Source organism: Cyphellophora europaea (genome assembly GCF_000365145.1).
Source record: "Cyphellophora europaea CBS 101466 unplaced genomic scaffold supercont1.9, whole genome shotgun sequence".
Taxonomy (NCBI): domain Eukaryota; kingdom Fungi; phylum Ascomycota; class Eurotiomycetes; order Chaetothyriales; family Cyphellophoraceae; genus Cyphellophora; species Cyphellophora europaea.
In genome coordinates this window covers 704,712-721,390 of record NW_008481815.1, presented here as the reverse complement: position 1 = coordinate 721,390, position 16,679 = coordinate 704,712, and the positions used below count along the sequence as shown (strand labels likewise).

The 16,679-nt window shown below is 53.1% G+C and overlaps 9 protein-coding genes across 9 annotated transcripts; 5 read left to right on the top strand and 4 right to left on the bottom strand.

The window, feature by feature from the left end:
- Positions 1-681: 681 nt before the first annotated feature.
- On the bottom strand, positions 682-3,571 carry HMPREF1541_08735 (uncharacterized protein; the record flags this gene model as incomplete). The annotated part of the gene is made up of 3 exons (XM_008723053.1): positions 682-1,150; positions 1,196-3,106; positions 3,168-3,571. The coding sequence occupies 3 exons, from the start codon at positions 3,569-3,571 to the stop codon at positions 682-684; spliced, it is 2,784 nt and encodes a 927-aa protein (XP_008721275.1).
- A 1,581-nt stretch (positions 3,572-5,152) lies between these two features.
- HMPREF1541_08734 (uncharacterized protein) lies at positions 5,153-5,507 on the top strand (the record flags this gene model as incomplete). The annotated part of the gene is made up of 2 exons (XM_008723052.1): positions 5,153-5,380; positions 5,436-5,507. The coding sequence occupies 2 exons, from the start codon at positions 5,153-5,155 to the stop codon at positions 5,505-5,507; spliced, it is 300 nt and encodes a 99-aa protein (XP_008721274.1).
- Positions 5,508-6,004: 497 nt separating this feature from the next.
- On the bottom strand, positions 6,005-6,520 carry HMPREF1541_08733 (uncharacterized protein; the record flags this gene model as incomplete). The annotated part of the gene is made up of 1 exon (XM_008723051.1): positions 6,005-6,520. The coding sequence occupies one exon, from the start codon at positions 6,518-6,520 to the stop codon at positions 6,005-6,007; it is 516 nt and encodes a 171-aa protein (XP_008721273.1).
- Positions 6,521-7,380: 860 nt separating this feature from the next.
- HMPREF1541_08732 (uncharacterized protein) lies at positions 7,381-9,524 on the top strand (the record flags this gene model as incomplete). The annotated part of the gene is made up of 2 exons (XM_008723050.1): positions 7,381-9,403; positions 9,457-9,524. 2 exons carry the CDS (start codon positions 7,381-7,383, stop codon positions 9,522-9,524), a joined length of 2,091 nt encoding a protein of 696 aa, XP_008721272.1.
- A 641-nt stretch (positions 9,525-10,165) lies between these two features.
- On the top strand, positions 10,166-11,710 carry HMPREF1541_08731 (uncharacterized protein; the record flags this gene model as incomplete). The annotated part of the gene is made up of 2 exons (XM_008723049.1): positions 10,166-10,510; positions 10,631-11,710. 2 exons carry the CDS (start codon positions 10,166-10,168, stop codon positions 11,708-11,710), a joined length of 1,425 nt encoding a protein of 474 aa, XP_008721271.1.
- A 261-nt stretch (positions 11,711-11,971) lies between these two features.
- HMPREF1541_08730 (uncharacterized protein) lies at positions 11,972-12,603 on the bottom strand (the record flags this gene model as incomplete). Its single annotated transcript, XM_008723048.1, has 3 exons — positions 11,972-12,106; positions 12,156-12,460; positions 12,588-12,603. The coding sequence occupies 3 exons, from the start codon at positions 12,601-12,603 to the stop codon at positions 11,972-11,974; spliced, it is 456 nt and encodes a 151-aa protein (XP_008721270.1).
- A 613-nt stretch (positions 12,604-13,216) lies between these two features.
- On the top strand, positions 13,217-13,939 carry HMPREF1541_08729 (uncharacterized protein; the record flags this gene model as incomplete). The annotated part of the gene is made up of 1 exon (XM_008723047.1): positions 13,217-13,939. The coding sequence occupies one exon, from the start codon at positions 13,217-13,219 to the stop codon at positions 13,937-13,939; it is 723 nt and encodes a 240-aa protein (XP_008721269.1).
- A 244-nt stretch (positions 13,940-14,183) lies between these two features.
- Positions 14,184-14,549, bottom strand: HMPREF1541_08728 (uncharacterized protein; the record flags this gene model as incomplete). The annotated part of the gene is made up of 1 exon (XM_008723046.1): positions 14,184-14,549. The coding sequence occupies one exon, from the start codon at positions 14,547-14,549 to the stop codon at positions 14,184-14,186; it is 366 nt and encodes a 121-aa protein (XP_008721268.1).
- A 1,007-nt stretch (positions 14,550-15,556) lies between these two features.
- HMPREF1541_08727 (uncharacterized protein) lies at positions 15,557-16,389 on the top strand (the record flags this gene model as incomplete). Its single annotated transcript, XM_008723045.1, has 2 exons — positions 15,557-15,776; positions 15,821-16,389. The coding sequence occupies 2 exons, from the start codon at positions 15,557-15,559 to the stop codon at positions 16,387-16,389; spliced, it is 789 nt and encodes a 262-aa protein (XP_008721267.1).
- Between the last annotated feature and the right edge of the window lie 290 nt (positions 16,390-16,679).

The window sequence follows — 16,679 nt, the reverse complement described above, 5'->3', positions numbered from 1 at the left end:
AGCTATTGCTGGTGACAGTATATACTTGCTGTCAGCGTCTACTACGCAGCTGCAGCGAGGCACGGCAAGACAATTTTATAGCAGAGCCGCACCCGCACTTTCTCCTCGGAATTTTTACGTGCTTGTATGTCATACTGACTAAACCTGCAGCCGGCAAGTCGATGTAGTTTGGCAGTTCTTGTCCGCGCTGATGTAATTGCGTTGTGAATGGTCAGTGTCAACCCCAAGGCGTACGACTGAATACGGGAACCATATCCGCCTTGGATTCCATCATAGAAATGCGCCTCTCGTTACCCCGCAAGCATGCTATTAGTACAGTCTTCAAGCACCAATATGGTTAGGTAGGATCGTTCGAGGCTGTTTTGATTTGTGCTACCACATACTGGTGGTCGACATCTTGTTGATAGATTAAACGTGCGCTCACTCGCTCGCTCCTTCCCTAAAAGGGTCTTTGGAGCGAAGAATGGGCTGACAGCTTCAACCCCCAGCGGGTGTATTGCCCGCACGACTTTCTGCACAGTAAGTTTTGTTGCGCAAGCCAGAAGTCAATTGCCACTGAATGCTTGGACAGAAGCAATCTGCTCTTCAGCGATACACGTTGTGACTGAGACGCAGGCGCGGACGCCGAACCCAAACAGACACAACTCGTCGCAGAACTAATTCCACCCGTTCCCCAATAAATCAGTCGACACTGTCCATGCTGCGACTCAAGTCCTTCCACCTGACCTGCCACATGTCCAACGCCTTGACTTTCTTCTCACCCGGCTTCTTGCTCCCGGCCTCGTTGGCCAATAGCAGACTCTGGCCATCAAGTGCGAAGGCGCTCACCATTTCCCTCATGCGCCCACTGTGGACGAACGCATCTGTCAAGCTCGGCGTTGCTGCGAGGATGTTCGCCAACTCCATGCAATTGCCCAACCACGTCCTGCTGATGGCATGGCCTGCAAAAAAGAGCACCGAGTTGTAGCCCAGAACCAATTCTGGTAGGTACTTCGTGCGAATCTTCTCAAGCACCTTTGCCTCCTTTTCATCGAATGCATGGCAAAGAAACCCCTGTGTAAGCACGGGCATCATGGCCGTCTCCACCTGACCAAGTGCTTCCCTTAGCTCCCGCTTCATAGAGCGAACGGCGGCAGGATTATTCCGATTGCTGGCACAAAGTTAGCTAACTCACATGGTTGGGCAATTCACTTACGCATTGACCGTGTCTGCCAGATCCTGCCATTCCTCCAGGGCTTGAAGAGCATTCACCAATTGCTCCAGTTGCATCCAAACAGCGGACTTGTTGAACAGAACCTCACGAGATGTGCCTTCCGCCGCGAGGGGATGACGGCTACGCTTCTCCTGACGTTTTCGAGGACTCATAACGCCGCTTGGCTCATCACTGTCGTCCATCTTCTTGTCACCCTCAGCGTCCTCATCCTCCTCGTCCGAACCGAAGTAGAGGTTCATGCTAAGAGCAGCCAGAGACAAATCGGCTAGACTCGCCCGTTGAGCAAGTGAACGCAATGCACTATACCGACCTTTCGCCAGCCAAAGCTTGTAAAGTGTAGAGATGCTGAAGCACGCTCTGCCCCAGTTTTCGGCGTCGACCCAACGGTACCACTCTACGCCCAGGATGGCTTTGTCTTCTTCATCCGAGATGTCGTCACTCATGAATGCTGACCGGATCTTGACCTGACCCTTGGGGGGTTTCTCGGTTATTCTTGGCGCTTCAAATTCACCCAATCCATCCCTGAAGTCGGCCAACCGAGAATCAGTGGCACTCACAGCAATGGCAAACAGTACTTCCGCCACGTTGATATTGTATTTCCTCATCAGGCGCACCAGCTGTCCTCGCTCCTTATTGTCCGTGATGTCAATCATTGTCAAACCCAGGACAGTTGAGCATCGCTTCTTAGACAGTTTGGAAGCATAAAGAGGAATGAGGCTCCATTTCTTGTCCTGCTGCAGATAGCCAATATAGCTTGCAATGTTGCTCTCAATATAATAGCGTTCGTAAAACGCCGTTTCGTTGTCGGCACTGTGGTTGACAGAGAGTGCGCCAATTGCTTGGAAGGCGAGCTGGAGATGAGCGATGATGCGCACTGAGTCCGCATCTGATGCTGTCGCTTGGATGCATTCGCTGACTTCCACATGTTGAGATACGTGGAAGAGATGATTGAACAGCCCAGTGGTCTGAGCAATATACACCGCTCCTTGCCCCATCTCGTGGAAGAAATTCCGGTACTCGACCGCAATAAGCGCCATCTCAATGTACTTATGTGGTGACAGCATTTCATCTCGAAAGTCTGGACTCGACTGCAATGATTCGAGTAGAGAGGTTATCTGGCTCTGATCACTTGGTAAGGGCTGGAAGCTGTGCAGAGCCGAATTCTGGAGCTTTTGGCGATAGGCGGACAGATAGTGCATGTAACGTTGGATCAGGAGTCCGTTGACCAAGGAGAAGACCATGTCATCAACGTCTTCGCAAGCCAGATTCGAGATTGTCGATTCGCCGCAAAGCAGACCCAAGACCGCTCGCTGGACATGGTCGGCAAACGTCGAATCGCTTGCGACAGCTTTACAAAGGCGCAGCCACTGTGCGTTGCTCGCCAAGTTCATTACTCGTTGAAAAGGTGACGTCCGGGCAGGTTCGGGGCCGCAACTGGTATTGCTGCACACAAGTGCTCGGTACGGCTCCTTCGTGTCAGTCCACCACTTGCTGAGTTCGGAGGAGGTTGCCCCTCTTCTGAGCATTTCCCAGCAGACCTGCCACGCGGCTTCTTCGTAGTACTCGTCTTGTGGATCTAGTCGCGCTCGCTGCCGGGTGGGAGCGTCAGGATCAAGCTGTGAAGCGAGCCCATCGGCAGTAGGGTCAAGCGGACCCACTCGGCCTGCGAGGCGCTTCTTTTTCTTGATCTCGTGGCTTGTGTAAAGAGGTACGGCGGACTGGACATCGCCACGATTGGCCTGAGACAACGTACTGGAGACCTTGGTCTGAATATCACCGCTCTGAGCACGGCGCTCGTGTAGCCAGACAAGAACTGTCTCGTATTCTTGCGCAACGGTATCGCTATCGAGAAACGCATTCCAAAGATCGGAACTAGTAGTGTATTGGTGCAACCTGTGAGTGTATTAGTCACCTGCCACGCTATGCTGCAGGGTCTAGCAGGCAATGCACTTACTCTTTCAGGCGTTCACTCTGGCTATGATGGGCATCGTTCGCCGCCTTTGGTCCGCGTGACAGTAGCAGGTTCTTCGCGAGCACCCAGATATCGCGCTCCAACTGGATCTTCTGCAATTGGCTCTGAAAGTCTTCATCGCTGTCAAATGAGCTGATACTTGAGTCTTCTCGCGTCTGTGTAATGGCGCAGAACTGATCAAATAGCTGGCTAGCATCGTCCCAAACGTCTGAAGAGTTGTGTTGAGCTTGAAATTTGTGGAGGCATCGGGCAAAAGCTTCGACTTGTTTGCTGACCCGTTCAGCGGTGTCGTGCAGCGGCTGCAGGAAGTCGTGGAGGTTTGCTTGCGAATGTTCATCATCTTCTGTGAAATCAATCAGCAAGTCCATTTTCGAAAGCTCGGCCATCGCCGCGGCGAATGTAAAAATTGCCATTCGCGTGTTGCCAGCATACCAGAGTGTTGAGAGTTCGCAGAGTCGTCTGGGCTAGGTGGCGCCTTCCATTTGTTAGAGACTGCATATTGAGCTTGCGGCGACTGCGCAGACTAACCTCCTGCGCTCGCGACGAACGAGTGAACGGAGGCATCGCCACCCCCCAAAGCTACCGAGGACCTACTGAGATCTGGATGACCGAACAGTGTGAGGATGTGCGGCGACTAAAGCAATATGCAGGAATCCTCGATGTGTATGCGGTGCGTTCGGTACAGTTGAAACTCGAAAGTTTGGAACGCGACGCGAGCGGAAGATCGACAGCTAGGACTAAAGCGGAATAGCGTATCGAAGCGGGCGTGATACAAAATCTCGAACAGCATCTTCACACACCAGCCTTTCCTCTTCTTCAATGTCTATTTCAGGCAGTCATTAGAGTCTCGGGACAGACCATCCATTCAGTGTCAGTTCAGGCCTACGGGTCTCTTTGCGTGCTCACGACTGCCTAAGAGCGTGCCCGGCATTCGCTGTTCAGCTGACCAGACCTTGCGGAGTGATGGTTCAGGTAGAAAAAATCGATATGCTACATTCCCAACTTCCTGTGTCCATGGGTGTGGTGGCAGCGTGTCCAGGACAGGCAACATTGTCCCCAGCACTGCGATCTGGTCACTGGCTCAACCCTCGTTGCTTCATTTTCAATTTCAGCAGACTTGACTTTGGACAACTGGTGGTTGTCGCATCGTCACCCTTGTCTTTATAGAAAGCATTACAGCACTCGTACAGCCGGTCGACGACGTCCTGGCACTTGTCTTCCTTAAAGTTGTGCTTTTGAAGGCAGTCTGCCGATTGTCAATAGATGGCGTTGGCAAGGTCAATGTCACGTCAAACCTTGAATCGCACACTGAAAACCTCATCAGCGCCTGACTTATGGAAGAAGGGTTGTGACTCACAGCTCGGGAGTGACAAGGAGGGTCAGTCTTCAGATCATCTTCAATTTTAGCCTGTCACGCTCGTTGTAAGTCACGAGAAACGAGACATTGCCGTTGGACGTCGCTCACCATGGTCGCAAATAAATCTGTGATGCAATAATTCCCTGCCACGTAGATAAATGAAGTTGGCAATGATCGTAATGAAGAAGCAAGAGCACAACTGACGACGAAGATTTTCCTCCTGACAATAAGCTATAGAGGGAATCAGCAGTTTTGTTTGCTGGACCTGAGTCGGCTCTTTCTCTAGCCTTGTTCCGACTTCACAAGGCGGCGGCACCCTCGCCACTTCACTGCAGATCGGGTGTTGCCCTGCGGCGGGCAAGCCAGAATTCTACATAAACCCGCCTAATTCCAGAGTCCTTTCCACCACCCCATCCTCTTCGCACTTTACGTCGTGCACCTCCACATCGACTTCCGCTTTCCCCAGTAAGTTCTGCATCTCCTCCGACGAAACTTACGGGCGGTAACGCATCCCTCGTCGCGCACCAATACTAACCAAGTCAGCCCTCATACAACCTCAACCTCCCCACTCAGGCCTTTCTAACGATTCGTCTACCGACTTGCCACCAAGATGTCGGACCATGAGCAATCCCCCAACGGTGCGCCGACGGAGCCGGCTGGCGAGCACCTCAATATCAAAGTCACAGACAATAATAACGAGGTCTTCTTCAAGATCAAGAAGAGTACCAAGCTCGACAAGCTCATGCGCGCATTCTGCGACCGTCAAGGCAAAGACCGGAACACCGTCAGATTTCTGTTTGACGGCGTGAAGGTCAACGACTATGACACTCCCGATGGGGTAAGCTTCGACAACATTTCTATGATCGCAGTTATGGGTTGCTGACAGTCTTTAGCTCGATATGTCTGACGGTGACACTCTCGAGGTTCATCAAGAACAGATCGGCGGTGCGTCTTACATTCAGTAGGAGAGATCCGTGCTCAGGCACCACCGAGTCTGATGATGGAACGCCTTTACGGCAGACGAAGCAACGGATTGAACGAGGAATGGAGGGCGGCATACTGGTGGTCAAGCAGAAAGATTTCGAGAGAAGCTATTGCTACGATATCGATGGCGTAAGGGCACTTCAAGACTTTGCGTACTACAGGGCGTGCATCTCGGTCAGACAGTTGAAGTATGACTATTGCCTCATCAGGAGTTCTTCTGTTACGGGCAGTTGATGGGTCGCTCAGGCGCTGCATCGCAGCGATCTAGTCACCGCTCAGCATTGCGCGGGCAGCTCAAATAAAGGCGACTGAGATTCAGAAATGCGTCAAAATCGGCTATCTTACAGTTTCGGCATCACAACCTCTTCGGCCGTGACGAGGCAGCGCTGCTGGCCTCCTCAGCTTTCAAATCCACAGCTACAGCACAGAAGACTCTTGCTCCCGTCAGGAGTCATCTCCTCAATGCTGCCAATGCTGCTCATGCATCCCATACAGCAGCCTTTGCCCGTTCATCTTCGCGCCGTTCACGCTCCCTCTCCTCCTTCTCTCGGTTTTTGCGCTTGATCTCCTGCTCCCTCGTGGCTCGGTCATATTGTCGCTGCTCCTCGGTCTTTTTCGGCGCTTTGACGCCCAGTCCAGCGGCGATCATGCGACTTGCGGCAGCTGTAGTTTTCTCTGGCCGTCTCTCACTCTCAGATCGCGGCGTATCTTGGCCAGATAATGACCGAGGCTGGGGACGGCCACCACCGAGGACACCTGCAGCGGCCCAATCGTAACTTTGTCCAGATGATGGGAAGATGGGTGTCGGTGGTGGAGGACTAGGACCAGCATTCGACTGCACTGGTTGTAGACTTGGGCTCAAAGGATCAGTTGGCGTCATCGCATCCAGATCTGCATCCTCATCCTCCCATGAATCGGCTACGACCTTGGATTTGGCTGCTTTCGCTCTAACACCAGGCATATCAATATGGAGGTTTTCAGTCCGTCCAGCCATGCCTGCAAGGGGGCCGCGTTGAGAGGCTGAACGACCGCCGAGTGATGACAACACTACCTGAAATCGCCAAGCTTCCTTTGCTGCGCGTATTTCCTCGTGTGAGAGATTTCAGTGCGGTTCTCGAGACCCACTAATGCAGAACTAACGTGATGATGTTATGTGAGTGACAAAGATACCAACAACTACAAGACCAAGTCGGATGAGACGAAGACATAGAATAAGGTCACAAACCAGATCCGGCCACTGGGAAGCTGTCGAGATTCCCCGCATCCTTCGTCAGCCCCTGCCTCCAAGTTTCTGGGGCTGTTAATCGCGATCGTCAGGGCAATCGATTGCGAAAGCTATATTATCTGACAGTAGATGATAGTGGAAAGGCACTCGGGACGGCGTATGCCTCTCTCTTAGCCTGCATCAACTTCACCACAATGGCATCGACTTGTGCACCCAACACGGCATGTCTCCGAATCGGCGCTTCTAGCACAATTCGTTGTCCCGACGCCCACACGAGCTGCCGATCTCGCAAAGTCGCATGCGGCTCATTCTCGAAATGGCCCCCTGACTAGCGCCAATTTCTCGGGAGCAAGCAACATGCATCATGACCTGGAGCCTCCCCCTCCTCATTCGCAGAACCGACCTCGGAATAACGCGAGGTGGCTCCGTCTCCAACGCAGCATTGAGTGCTGCTCCCAGGAGCTTCCCTTTTATAATGCTATCTCTACCTCTCTTTCGTGGGTCTTATTATCCTCACCTTCTTATAGACCTCAGCTATACAGTGACACGAATTCGGATGCCTATTTGCTAATCTCAACAGTGTGCTCTAGATCGCTGGCTGCCTCGGTAAACGCTGCGAGAAGGCCAGAATGCTGAAAGGAGCTGTGCCGAGGAGCTTACGAGCCTCCTCACAGCAGTTACCACCTCTTCGCAGAAGGCATGCCATCGGTAGCACAGCTCTATTTTCTAGCACTGCTCGCCAACATGGCTACGAAGATACCATCAGCAACCTCAAAATCGGTAAACATACCAGGGTGCTTTACCAGGGTTTTACCGGCAGGCAGGCCACCATGAACGCCAAGGAATCTCTCGAATACGGCACCAATATAGTTGGAGGTGTCAAACCCGGCGTCACTGGCGAGCATCTTGGTCTGCCTGTTTTGCCAACCGTTCGCGAAGCCGTGGAGAAGCTAAAGCCCGATGCCAGTGCTATATACGTTCCTGGAAGTGGCACGGTGACGGCCATGGAGGAGGCCATCGAGAACGAGATACCGCTTATTGTGGCTGTGGCAGAGCATATACCCCTACACGACATCATGAGAATACACCAGATGTTACGAACTCAGTCCAAAACTCGACTGGTTGGCGCCAACTGCCCCGGCATTATAAGCACCCACGGCCGCTGCCGCCTCGGCTTCCAACCTCTGCCCTTCTTCCAAGAGGGCAACATTGGCATTGTCGCGAAGTCTGGCACCTTGAGCTACGAGGCAGTGGCATCTACGACACGAGCAGGGCTTGGTCAGACGTACGGCATCAGCATGGGGGGCGATGTTTTTGCAGGCACGAATTTTGTCGAGGCATTCCAAGTCCTTGTTGAGGATCCCAATACAGAAGGCATTATTATGATCGGCGAGCATGGTGGGCGTGCCGAGCTGGATGCTGCTGAGTGGGTGAAGGACTATCGGAAGCGAACTCAGAACCCGAAGCCTTTCATTGCCTGTATTGGCGGCGTCGAGGCACCTCCCGGTCGTATCATGGGTCACGCTGGGGCATGGTCGGCGCCTGGCGAAGCTGTGGCTCGTGAAAAGATTGCTCTGCTCGAGAAGGCAGATATTGAAGTAGTTGACCACCCAGAGAAACTCGGTGAACGCATGAAGGCCCTCCTCCGAAAGAGAGGCGAGTCAAAGAATGCTAATCGCCTCGGCGAGCAACAAAAGCGTGGCTTCCATACCATGCGTCAGCGGCCAAAAACTACTACAAATCATTCTGTCCAACATGAGCAGCGGAGAAGCCTGTATCTCAAGCAATCGGATGCATTTAATATGCTCAAACAGCGAGGGATAGAGATCAAGGACCACGGCAATGGCGATTCGACAAAGATGGTCGCCATCTCAATCGATAGGTCCGAACGCCAGCCGTGTATTGTTGCGTCTCCTGTGACTGACCCTGATTCGATCTTCTCTAACACCAAACGCTTTCCCTTCGCTTACGGCTCGAACGACGCGGTTTCCGATGACATGATCAATAAGGTGGCCAGCCATATGCATGTGCACGGCGAGGGAAAGAAGGCTTTGAGGAAGCTGCTGACCAACCTGGTTGACCTTTATATGAGCAAAGAGGCTTTCGTGATCCGGACTGAGATCGCGTTCAATGACAGCACCGGGGATGTTTATGTCACAAGAGCTAAGCTGGGCTTCGACGATGCGGCGTACCGAAGCACGGGACGGCAGAAGGACGTTCACGCTCTGCGAGAGATCGATAAAGAGGAGCCAGGCGAGGTTGCCGCCGAAAAGGAAGGTATGGTCTACGTCAAGCTGGACGGTGAGGGAACCCTAGGCACTATTGTCAATGGCGCCGGTCTCGCTATGAATACCGTGGACAACATCGTCGCGCGTGGGGGTCACCCCGCCAACTTCCTTGACACTGGCGGGAAGGCGACCTCTGAGACAATAAAGGCAAGCTTCAAGATCGTGACTTCTGATCCCAGAGTAAAGGCCATCTTTGTCAACATCTTCGGGGGTCTTACTCTTGGCGACATGATAGCGAATGGGATTCTTCTCGCGTTCAAGGACCTCGACCTTAAGGTCCCCGTGGTGGTCAGAATACGCGGTACGAACGAGGCGGAAGGACAGAGGCTGATTCGTGAGAGTGGCTTGAAGCTTGATGCATTCGGTAGGCTATCCACTTTTAAATATTACAGGAAAGTAAAGCTGACATGATCTCAGACTCCTTCGATGAGGCCGCTGCGCGGGCTATCTCCCTTGCCAATGGGACCGCAACCATGGAGAGCTGAGTCAAGCGTCACGTACGAGCACGAGATAAGCGGCGGTCGCGTTCGCAGTCGCGGTGTTCGCAGATCACACTGTTTTTTTCTTTACAAGCATGGCTGCATCGCAAGGGACATTTAGGAGATGGAAGAAGACTGTTCGCGCAAGATATGATACCCGTATAAATGCAGGAAAACTGATTACATCTTGTAAAAACAAACCTGAAATCAGTTGTAACTCCCAGGGCCCCAGCGCCGGATGCTGACTCGCATGGTAATGCATATACCGGCAGTCGTCGACTCGCTGACATGCCCCTGCCGAGCCATGGGTCCCGCCAACGCTCGCAGATATATTTCGGGTCGATTATTAGCCCGAACCTCGCAACGAATGTGCATTTATGCAATAGCAAGCCTTTCTAAGTCTCTAATGCGTCCAAAACCGTTGTGCGGCTCTCCTGAACCGCCTCAATATAGGCGAGTGTAACTGCACAAGTTGTCACCTAGCAGTACCAAGGGCAAGGCTTGCGGAGCACGAGCAAATGATCAATGCTGGCACTTATATAAGCAACTCAGAAGCTGCTCATCTCCTCGACAGTCCCCGTTCGCCTTGCACTGTTTGAGTCATTGACTGGGGCAGAGTCTCTGAACATCAGCCACTGTACAGGACGATGGCCAATCTCACCAGTATCACCGCCGCACTTCCATTTGTCGGATCCAAAGCAACGCCACACCTCATACCGGCCCTTCCGCCACTCCAGGCAGTCTTCCCGTATCTCGTGGCGTTAATACCAGTCCACCTTCTCCTGGTGCGACTCTTCCGCTACCATACCGTTCGCCGACTATACCGCAACCACCCATTCAGCTCTAGGCCAAATGCTTTGCAGAGGCAAATTGCGGAATTGCCCCTCTCCGCCGCTCACGATATTGTTCGCAAGATATCGGGCACCGAATTTGTGTACATGTTTAATTTAGGTCTACAATTCGCACTCATTCGAACGTACGCAATACCATCTGTGAGTCTCCCGAAGTCCTACAAGTTCTCCTGCGAAAAACTGCCCAGCTCGATACTGCTGGCCGGATCATACCCTCCTGCAACCCTACCACACCATATCTAACAACCCTCGCTCAAATAGATATCCCACCTCTTAGTGGCCACCGCACAGCTTTCCAACCGCCAGATCAACACAGTCGGCAAGCGTTATGCCGACACAACAGCCCTCGTCTATGAGATCTATCATAACCTCCCTGGAACGACCCGTTCCTCCTCCGCCTTCGCCCGTCTCAACTACCTGCACGGCCACTACCTGCGACAGGGCAAGATCTCCAACGACGACATGCTTTACACGCTATCCCTATTCATGAACTCACCACCGGAGTGGATCGCCCGCCTCGAGTGGCGGGAGTTGACAGAGCTAGAGCTCGCGGGGCAGGGCCTCTACCACCGCTTCATGGGCGAGGCCATGGACATCAGCTACGCGGCGCTGGACGACATCAGACCCGCCCCGCTACCCGGCATGGACGCCGCGGCGGCGGAGCAACGCAACTGGCGCGACGATGGACTGGCCTTCTACAGCGCCCTGGACCAGTGGAGCAAAGCGTACGAGGCGCGGGTCATGCTCCCACACGAGGACAACTACAAGACGGCCGTGCGGACCCTGGAACTGCTGAACAGCGTGTACCCGCGTTTCATGCACGGCGTCATCTCCAAGGCGTTTGTGGCTCTCATGGACGAGAGGATGCGCATCGCGTGCATGTTTCCGCCGAGCCCGCCGAGCTACAAGCAGTTCTTTGAGGGGGCTTTCAAAGTTAGGGCCTGGTTGATTCGGCATCTGTTCCTGCCGCGGCGGAGCCTTTGGGGCTGGTGGGTGCCCGAGGATGAGCGCGGGTTGGTCACGGAATACACGAGTACGGATGGTAGGCGTTGGTTCACCATGTACGATGCGCTGCCGCACTATGTGAAGCCTACGCTATGGAATCGGTGGGGACCGAGTGGATGGCTGAGTTTGGCTATGGGAGTACCCAGACCGGGGGACGATGAGATGTACGGCGAGGGGTGGAAGGTCGACGAGATTGGGCCTGAACGGTTTGCGAAGAAGGGTCAGAAAGAGTTTGAGGTCACGAGGAAGAGCTTGGAGGGCAGAGTCGAGACGGAGAGGGGCGTGTACGGAGGTGACGCAAGTGTGGGAGGATGTCCCTTCTTTGTCAAGATATAGTACAATTCCGATGTTGCTGTTGGCCGGGTATCCGTATCAGGACGGTATTGGTCGCATATACAACGCATACAAGATGAAGCAAAGCCACATGGAAGATTTCAGTGGATTTTGTTACAGTTTGAGACACATGTAGCTATTTGTCCGTGAGAACCTGTTTCATTTGCAGAACTCCCAACCCCTGATTCGGGGTTGACTGTTGAAAGGGGTATGCATCTAAGCCGCACATCCTATCCTTCGCTAGTTATCCTTGGAGCAAGAAATTTAGTCGAAGGGGTTGGTGCGGGTGCCCCACCAGGTGAGGAAAAGGGACAAGCCAACGGTCTCGAAGACGCGGCTAACGACGCCGACGGCGACGATATCGAGGGGACGCTTCTCGGAGACGACTTGGGCAATCAACTGCAACAATGTCAGCTTAGTCAAGTGGAACACAAGGGTAGTGACGTACACCAGGGCCGGCGGAGGCGAAGAAGACCAAGCTACCAAGATAGGCAGCACCCTTGTAGCTGAGAGTACCAGTGGCATTGAGCAGAGCAGCGACACCATAAGTTTGAATACCGGAGCCGACGATAGAAGATCCCCAAGAAGCAGCAGCGGTAGCTGTCTCTCTGGACTTGAAGAACTCCTCCTTCGAGTCAGCGGCCTTAGCACGGTTGTAGGTATCGCCAAAGAGAGGGGTGAGGACGGCAGCGGCGGAGGCCTGAGTGAAGACCACACCGAGCGCGATGGCGGAGGGCTTCACAGGAGGAAGGTCTGGATGGCTGTTAGTCTTGCGGCTTGATGGTATTGCAGGTCAAACGAGGTTGTGTCAATGACGTAGAGAGCTTCAGACATTGCTGTCGAGGGGTGGAGGGCAGAGTGGAGGGCAGAGTGCACGTACAGTGTAGAGTAGCCATTGTGATAGGATAGACTGATTGAATGAAGTTCTGTGTGTGGTGTGGCTGAAGTTCAGTGATATGACAGATGGAAAGAGAATAACGGAGAGACGAATGATGAGCTTTAAGAAGGTTTGTTGTGCAGTGACGAGGGTTGCCTCGGTGGCTGAGTGGAATTGAAGAGCCAGCAAGGAAGGAGCTGTCCAAACGTCATTGTTTGGCGTGGTTGCCATCTCCACTCGGATTGGTCAAATGATATCATCTGCCCCTCGAAAGGTACCATCAGGTGAGCTCATGCATCAGAATTAGTGTCTCTGTGCCGTGCAAGTGCCTTGAGATGTCGCGTGCATCTTGACGGTGTTCCTGACTGCCGGTCTGGCGTCGGTGAGCTGGAGGTAACGGATGAGAGATACAACAGGCAGTGAATTTAGTTCCACTTTCCCGGATCCTGTTGCGGGCCAATCAAATTCGTCCCACTATCGTTGCTCGCTTTTCTGCCAGGCCGGAACTGCACACCACAGACCTCGTCTTCAGAGCACAATCTTAAAGAATGTCGCGCTTATGACATTTGACGTAGGCTGCAGAGCCGAAGAACCACAATCATCGTTCTTTCTCCTATCTGAGTCTGTAAACCATGCCATCTTCGATTCCTCGCCAATCGCGTTCGCCGTCTCCAGAGAATGATATCTTTGCAGTCCCCGACTTTATTGTACCTCCACGCGAGATCAAGACCGCCGGTTCAACGGACCTTACGTTCAATGGCATACTTCCCGCACCTCTCAAGCTGCACGAAGACCTCGCTGAAGGCTGCGGTGGCCAGCTCTGGCCAGCGGGCATGACGCTTGCGCAATATATGCTTGCGTACCACAAGAATCTGCGAGACAAGCAGATCGTTGAAATAGGTGCTGGCGGAGGCCTTGTGGGCCTTGCAGTCGCCATAGGATGCGAGGTGAACACCCAGCTGCTCATGACAGACCAATTACCGATGCTGGGTTTGATGGAGAAGAACGTGGTGATTAATGGCCTCCAGGAAAAGGTCAGGCCATCTGTATATGACTGGGGAAGCATTGAAGTGCCTACTTTCTCCACAGCTACTGGCAAGCCGGATCTCATTCTTGCCGCCGACTGTGTATACTTCGAACCAGCGTTTCCACTACTGCTCCGAACTCTGACAGATCTCATCGGAACAAACACGATATGCTACTTCTGCTTCAAGAAACGGAGGAAGGCCGATATGCGTTTCATACGAGACATGCGACGTACGTTGGAAGTTAAGGAGGTAACGTACGATTGGCAAATAGATGATAGAAGGAATATGATCTTCCTTTACGAGGTCACGAGCAAGATCAGATCATGAGAACATGCTTTCAAATGGCAGTAGATCAATTCTGTAAATGCTACAATGTGGTATCATTCGTCGTCATTCATATCGTACAAGAGGCCGTCAATGCCATTGCGCTCGGTCATCAACATGACCCGCAGCTACACGCGCTGCGTCAAACTTGCGTTGCGACCATTCTAGAAGCCTGGCGCTGAAACGTCTCTGCCCCGGGGGCAGTTCGCGCTTATATGGTTCCTGAGACTTCAAAAGGGATGTTGGCTCAGTAAACGCGGCGGCTCCCCCTCCCATCGGTGCCATGCATCCGGCGAGTTCCGGCCGCCTTTTTGGCCGGATTGCGGGTGAGACTACCCTGGACTTTCTTCAGAGCACCAGCGACCTTGTCGCCCATGCTTGGCTTGCGGCGGTGATGGGTGGCCACTGGTGCCGCCCGGGGTGCCCTGCGGCGCGTACCCCAACCAGATTTCCTCTGTGTGCGAGGAGCAGTTGTGGTAGTGGTGGTGTGAGTCTTGCGGGTGCGACCACCGCCTGTCAGGCGGCTCATAATGCCAGGCTTGGTTGTAGTAGTTGTATGGCGAGTGCTGCGGGGCGCGGCGTGAGTACGGGGGCTGCGTCTGGTGCCGAACATTGTGAATGTCTTAGATAGAGAGTACTTGGTTGATACAGTTGTGCGCTTGAAGATGCGTTGTTTTGCGTGATGTGAGGGGAATTGTAGTTTCGAAGGAGGCAAGCATTACTTTATAGATCTTCTGGGCCCACGGTTCCTTGATAGCATGCGGGCGATAGAAGGCGATAGGACGCATGAAGTCATTTGGGCTGTTCCATCGTACGTCATATGATTGCTACAAGGCACGAGCTCCTGATTAGTCTGGCGCCGCCTCCTAGACCCTGGCTTCCTCTGGCGGCCATGAGGGTTGGTGAGAGGCTCAAGGACCAGACTTCGGATTCACAAGCAGGTTTCCGTGCTAGATCCTTGCTGATCGGCCGAGGAGGTGTGGCTGCAGCCAATCACGATGTGGCCCTTACAGCGCTTGGCGTACGTAACGGGCTTTACCTGGTCAACGGCTTCTTCCATGATTCCTGATTCATCCCAGGCGAGCTCTGGGGATCGAGCAACCACAACCTTTATCGACGATGCATGGTAGCCCTGTGGCGGTGCATCTGCCATCTGGAAGACCCTGGCCAAGAAGCGTTGTCGCAGTTTCTTGGGGTAGATCGATATGGCTAGTAAAGGTCGTAATGGTGCGTGCTTTCAAGTGGAGAAAATGTACGACTCCCATGATCTCACGCTCTGCTGACCCATCGGAGGACGACGCCGTTGCTCGTCTGCATGCCTCTCAGTATGCCGAACTTGGGCTCGATCAGATAGAGTGTGGCCTGACTTCTCCTGTGCGTGTTGTCTCTAGCACTTCGACGTGAAGACATACATGATGGGAATTGAAATGATCTTGAGTGACAGATATCTCCTTGGCATGTGAGGTGCAGGTGAGTCTGAAGTGAGATATCACAGAACGCGTCGCTACCCTTAGTCGATACCTCAAATCTGCTCACTGGAGATTTTCGTGGGCACGATAACACACTGCGGATCTTTCTCAAATTTCTGTTCAACCTGGGACGATTACACACCTGAGCGTCATGCCACTTAGCCCGGAGAAGTTGGGAATGAGTTTGTGGCGCAAAGCACGTTTCAGCGACCCTGGACAGCGGCGTGCTACAGCAGCTAGGAAGCAGTATCATGGGGTGAAGAAGAGCCGGTCGGGTCCGACACTTCGAGGGACACCATTCTTCGACGTCTCCAAGCGCAAAGAAGTACATCATCGGTCCAAGTCACCAGATCTAGCCGATCAATTTTCTGGTACGTTAGGTTTTTGGTTCGCTCCCTATTCTGACAGAACTCAGCTCAACTGGACGATTATCGCAATCGACTCTACGAAAACGCAGAGAAGAACCTAGAAGGCATCGAGACGGCCCACACCGAGAACATTAGGGCTCTGGCTAGTCGATTCGAAGACCAGCTTGCACTGATGCATCGTGGAGAACGAGAGCTAACAAGGTCGATTGCAGACGAACGGCTGGAAGTAGGCGAGGTGAATGATGGAAACTCCAATCTGGAGGAAGTTATTTTTCGTCAACGCACGGCAGATTTCAACAGTCTACTGGAGACAAAGGAGACTGCGCTTCAGGGTCTTTTTGACGAGTGGAACGCTGTCCAGACCGCAATACTTACTCTCGCAGTCCAGGTTTTGGGTTCGGGTGCTGTCGAGCTTGAAGAAGATCACCTGCATAACGATTTGAAGCGGGCCATTTCCAAAGCCTCGGCCAAATACGACCAGGCTGACGAGCAAGTTCAGTCCAAGCTGGCTGAAATAGACGCAACGGAGAACAGTATCAGCCGTCTCACAGCAGAGACTAAAGGTGCGGTGGAGCAATTGCAGAAGGCAAGCATCGATGTCCAAATGGCCCGCTGAATGCTAACATCATCCAGAAACGCAACTTAGAGATCGAGCGTGTCAAAAAGCAAAAGCAAGCAATGACAAATCTGGAAGCTCAATTGAGAATAGACTATTGGGGCTGATAGCAATCATCGCGAGCAGCATAGAGTGGCGTACAAGAGCCTTCAACGCGTCGAGCAGTCATAGGGAATGTGCAGTATTCTCAAGGTAGGTGTGGACATATTTGGCGGACACCCGTCACGAGTGGTAGAAGATGTTTATACCTAGCTTCGGTTTTCTGCGCCACGAGGGACGACGGCGAAGAC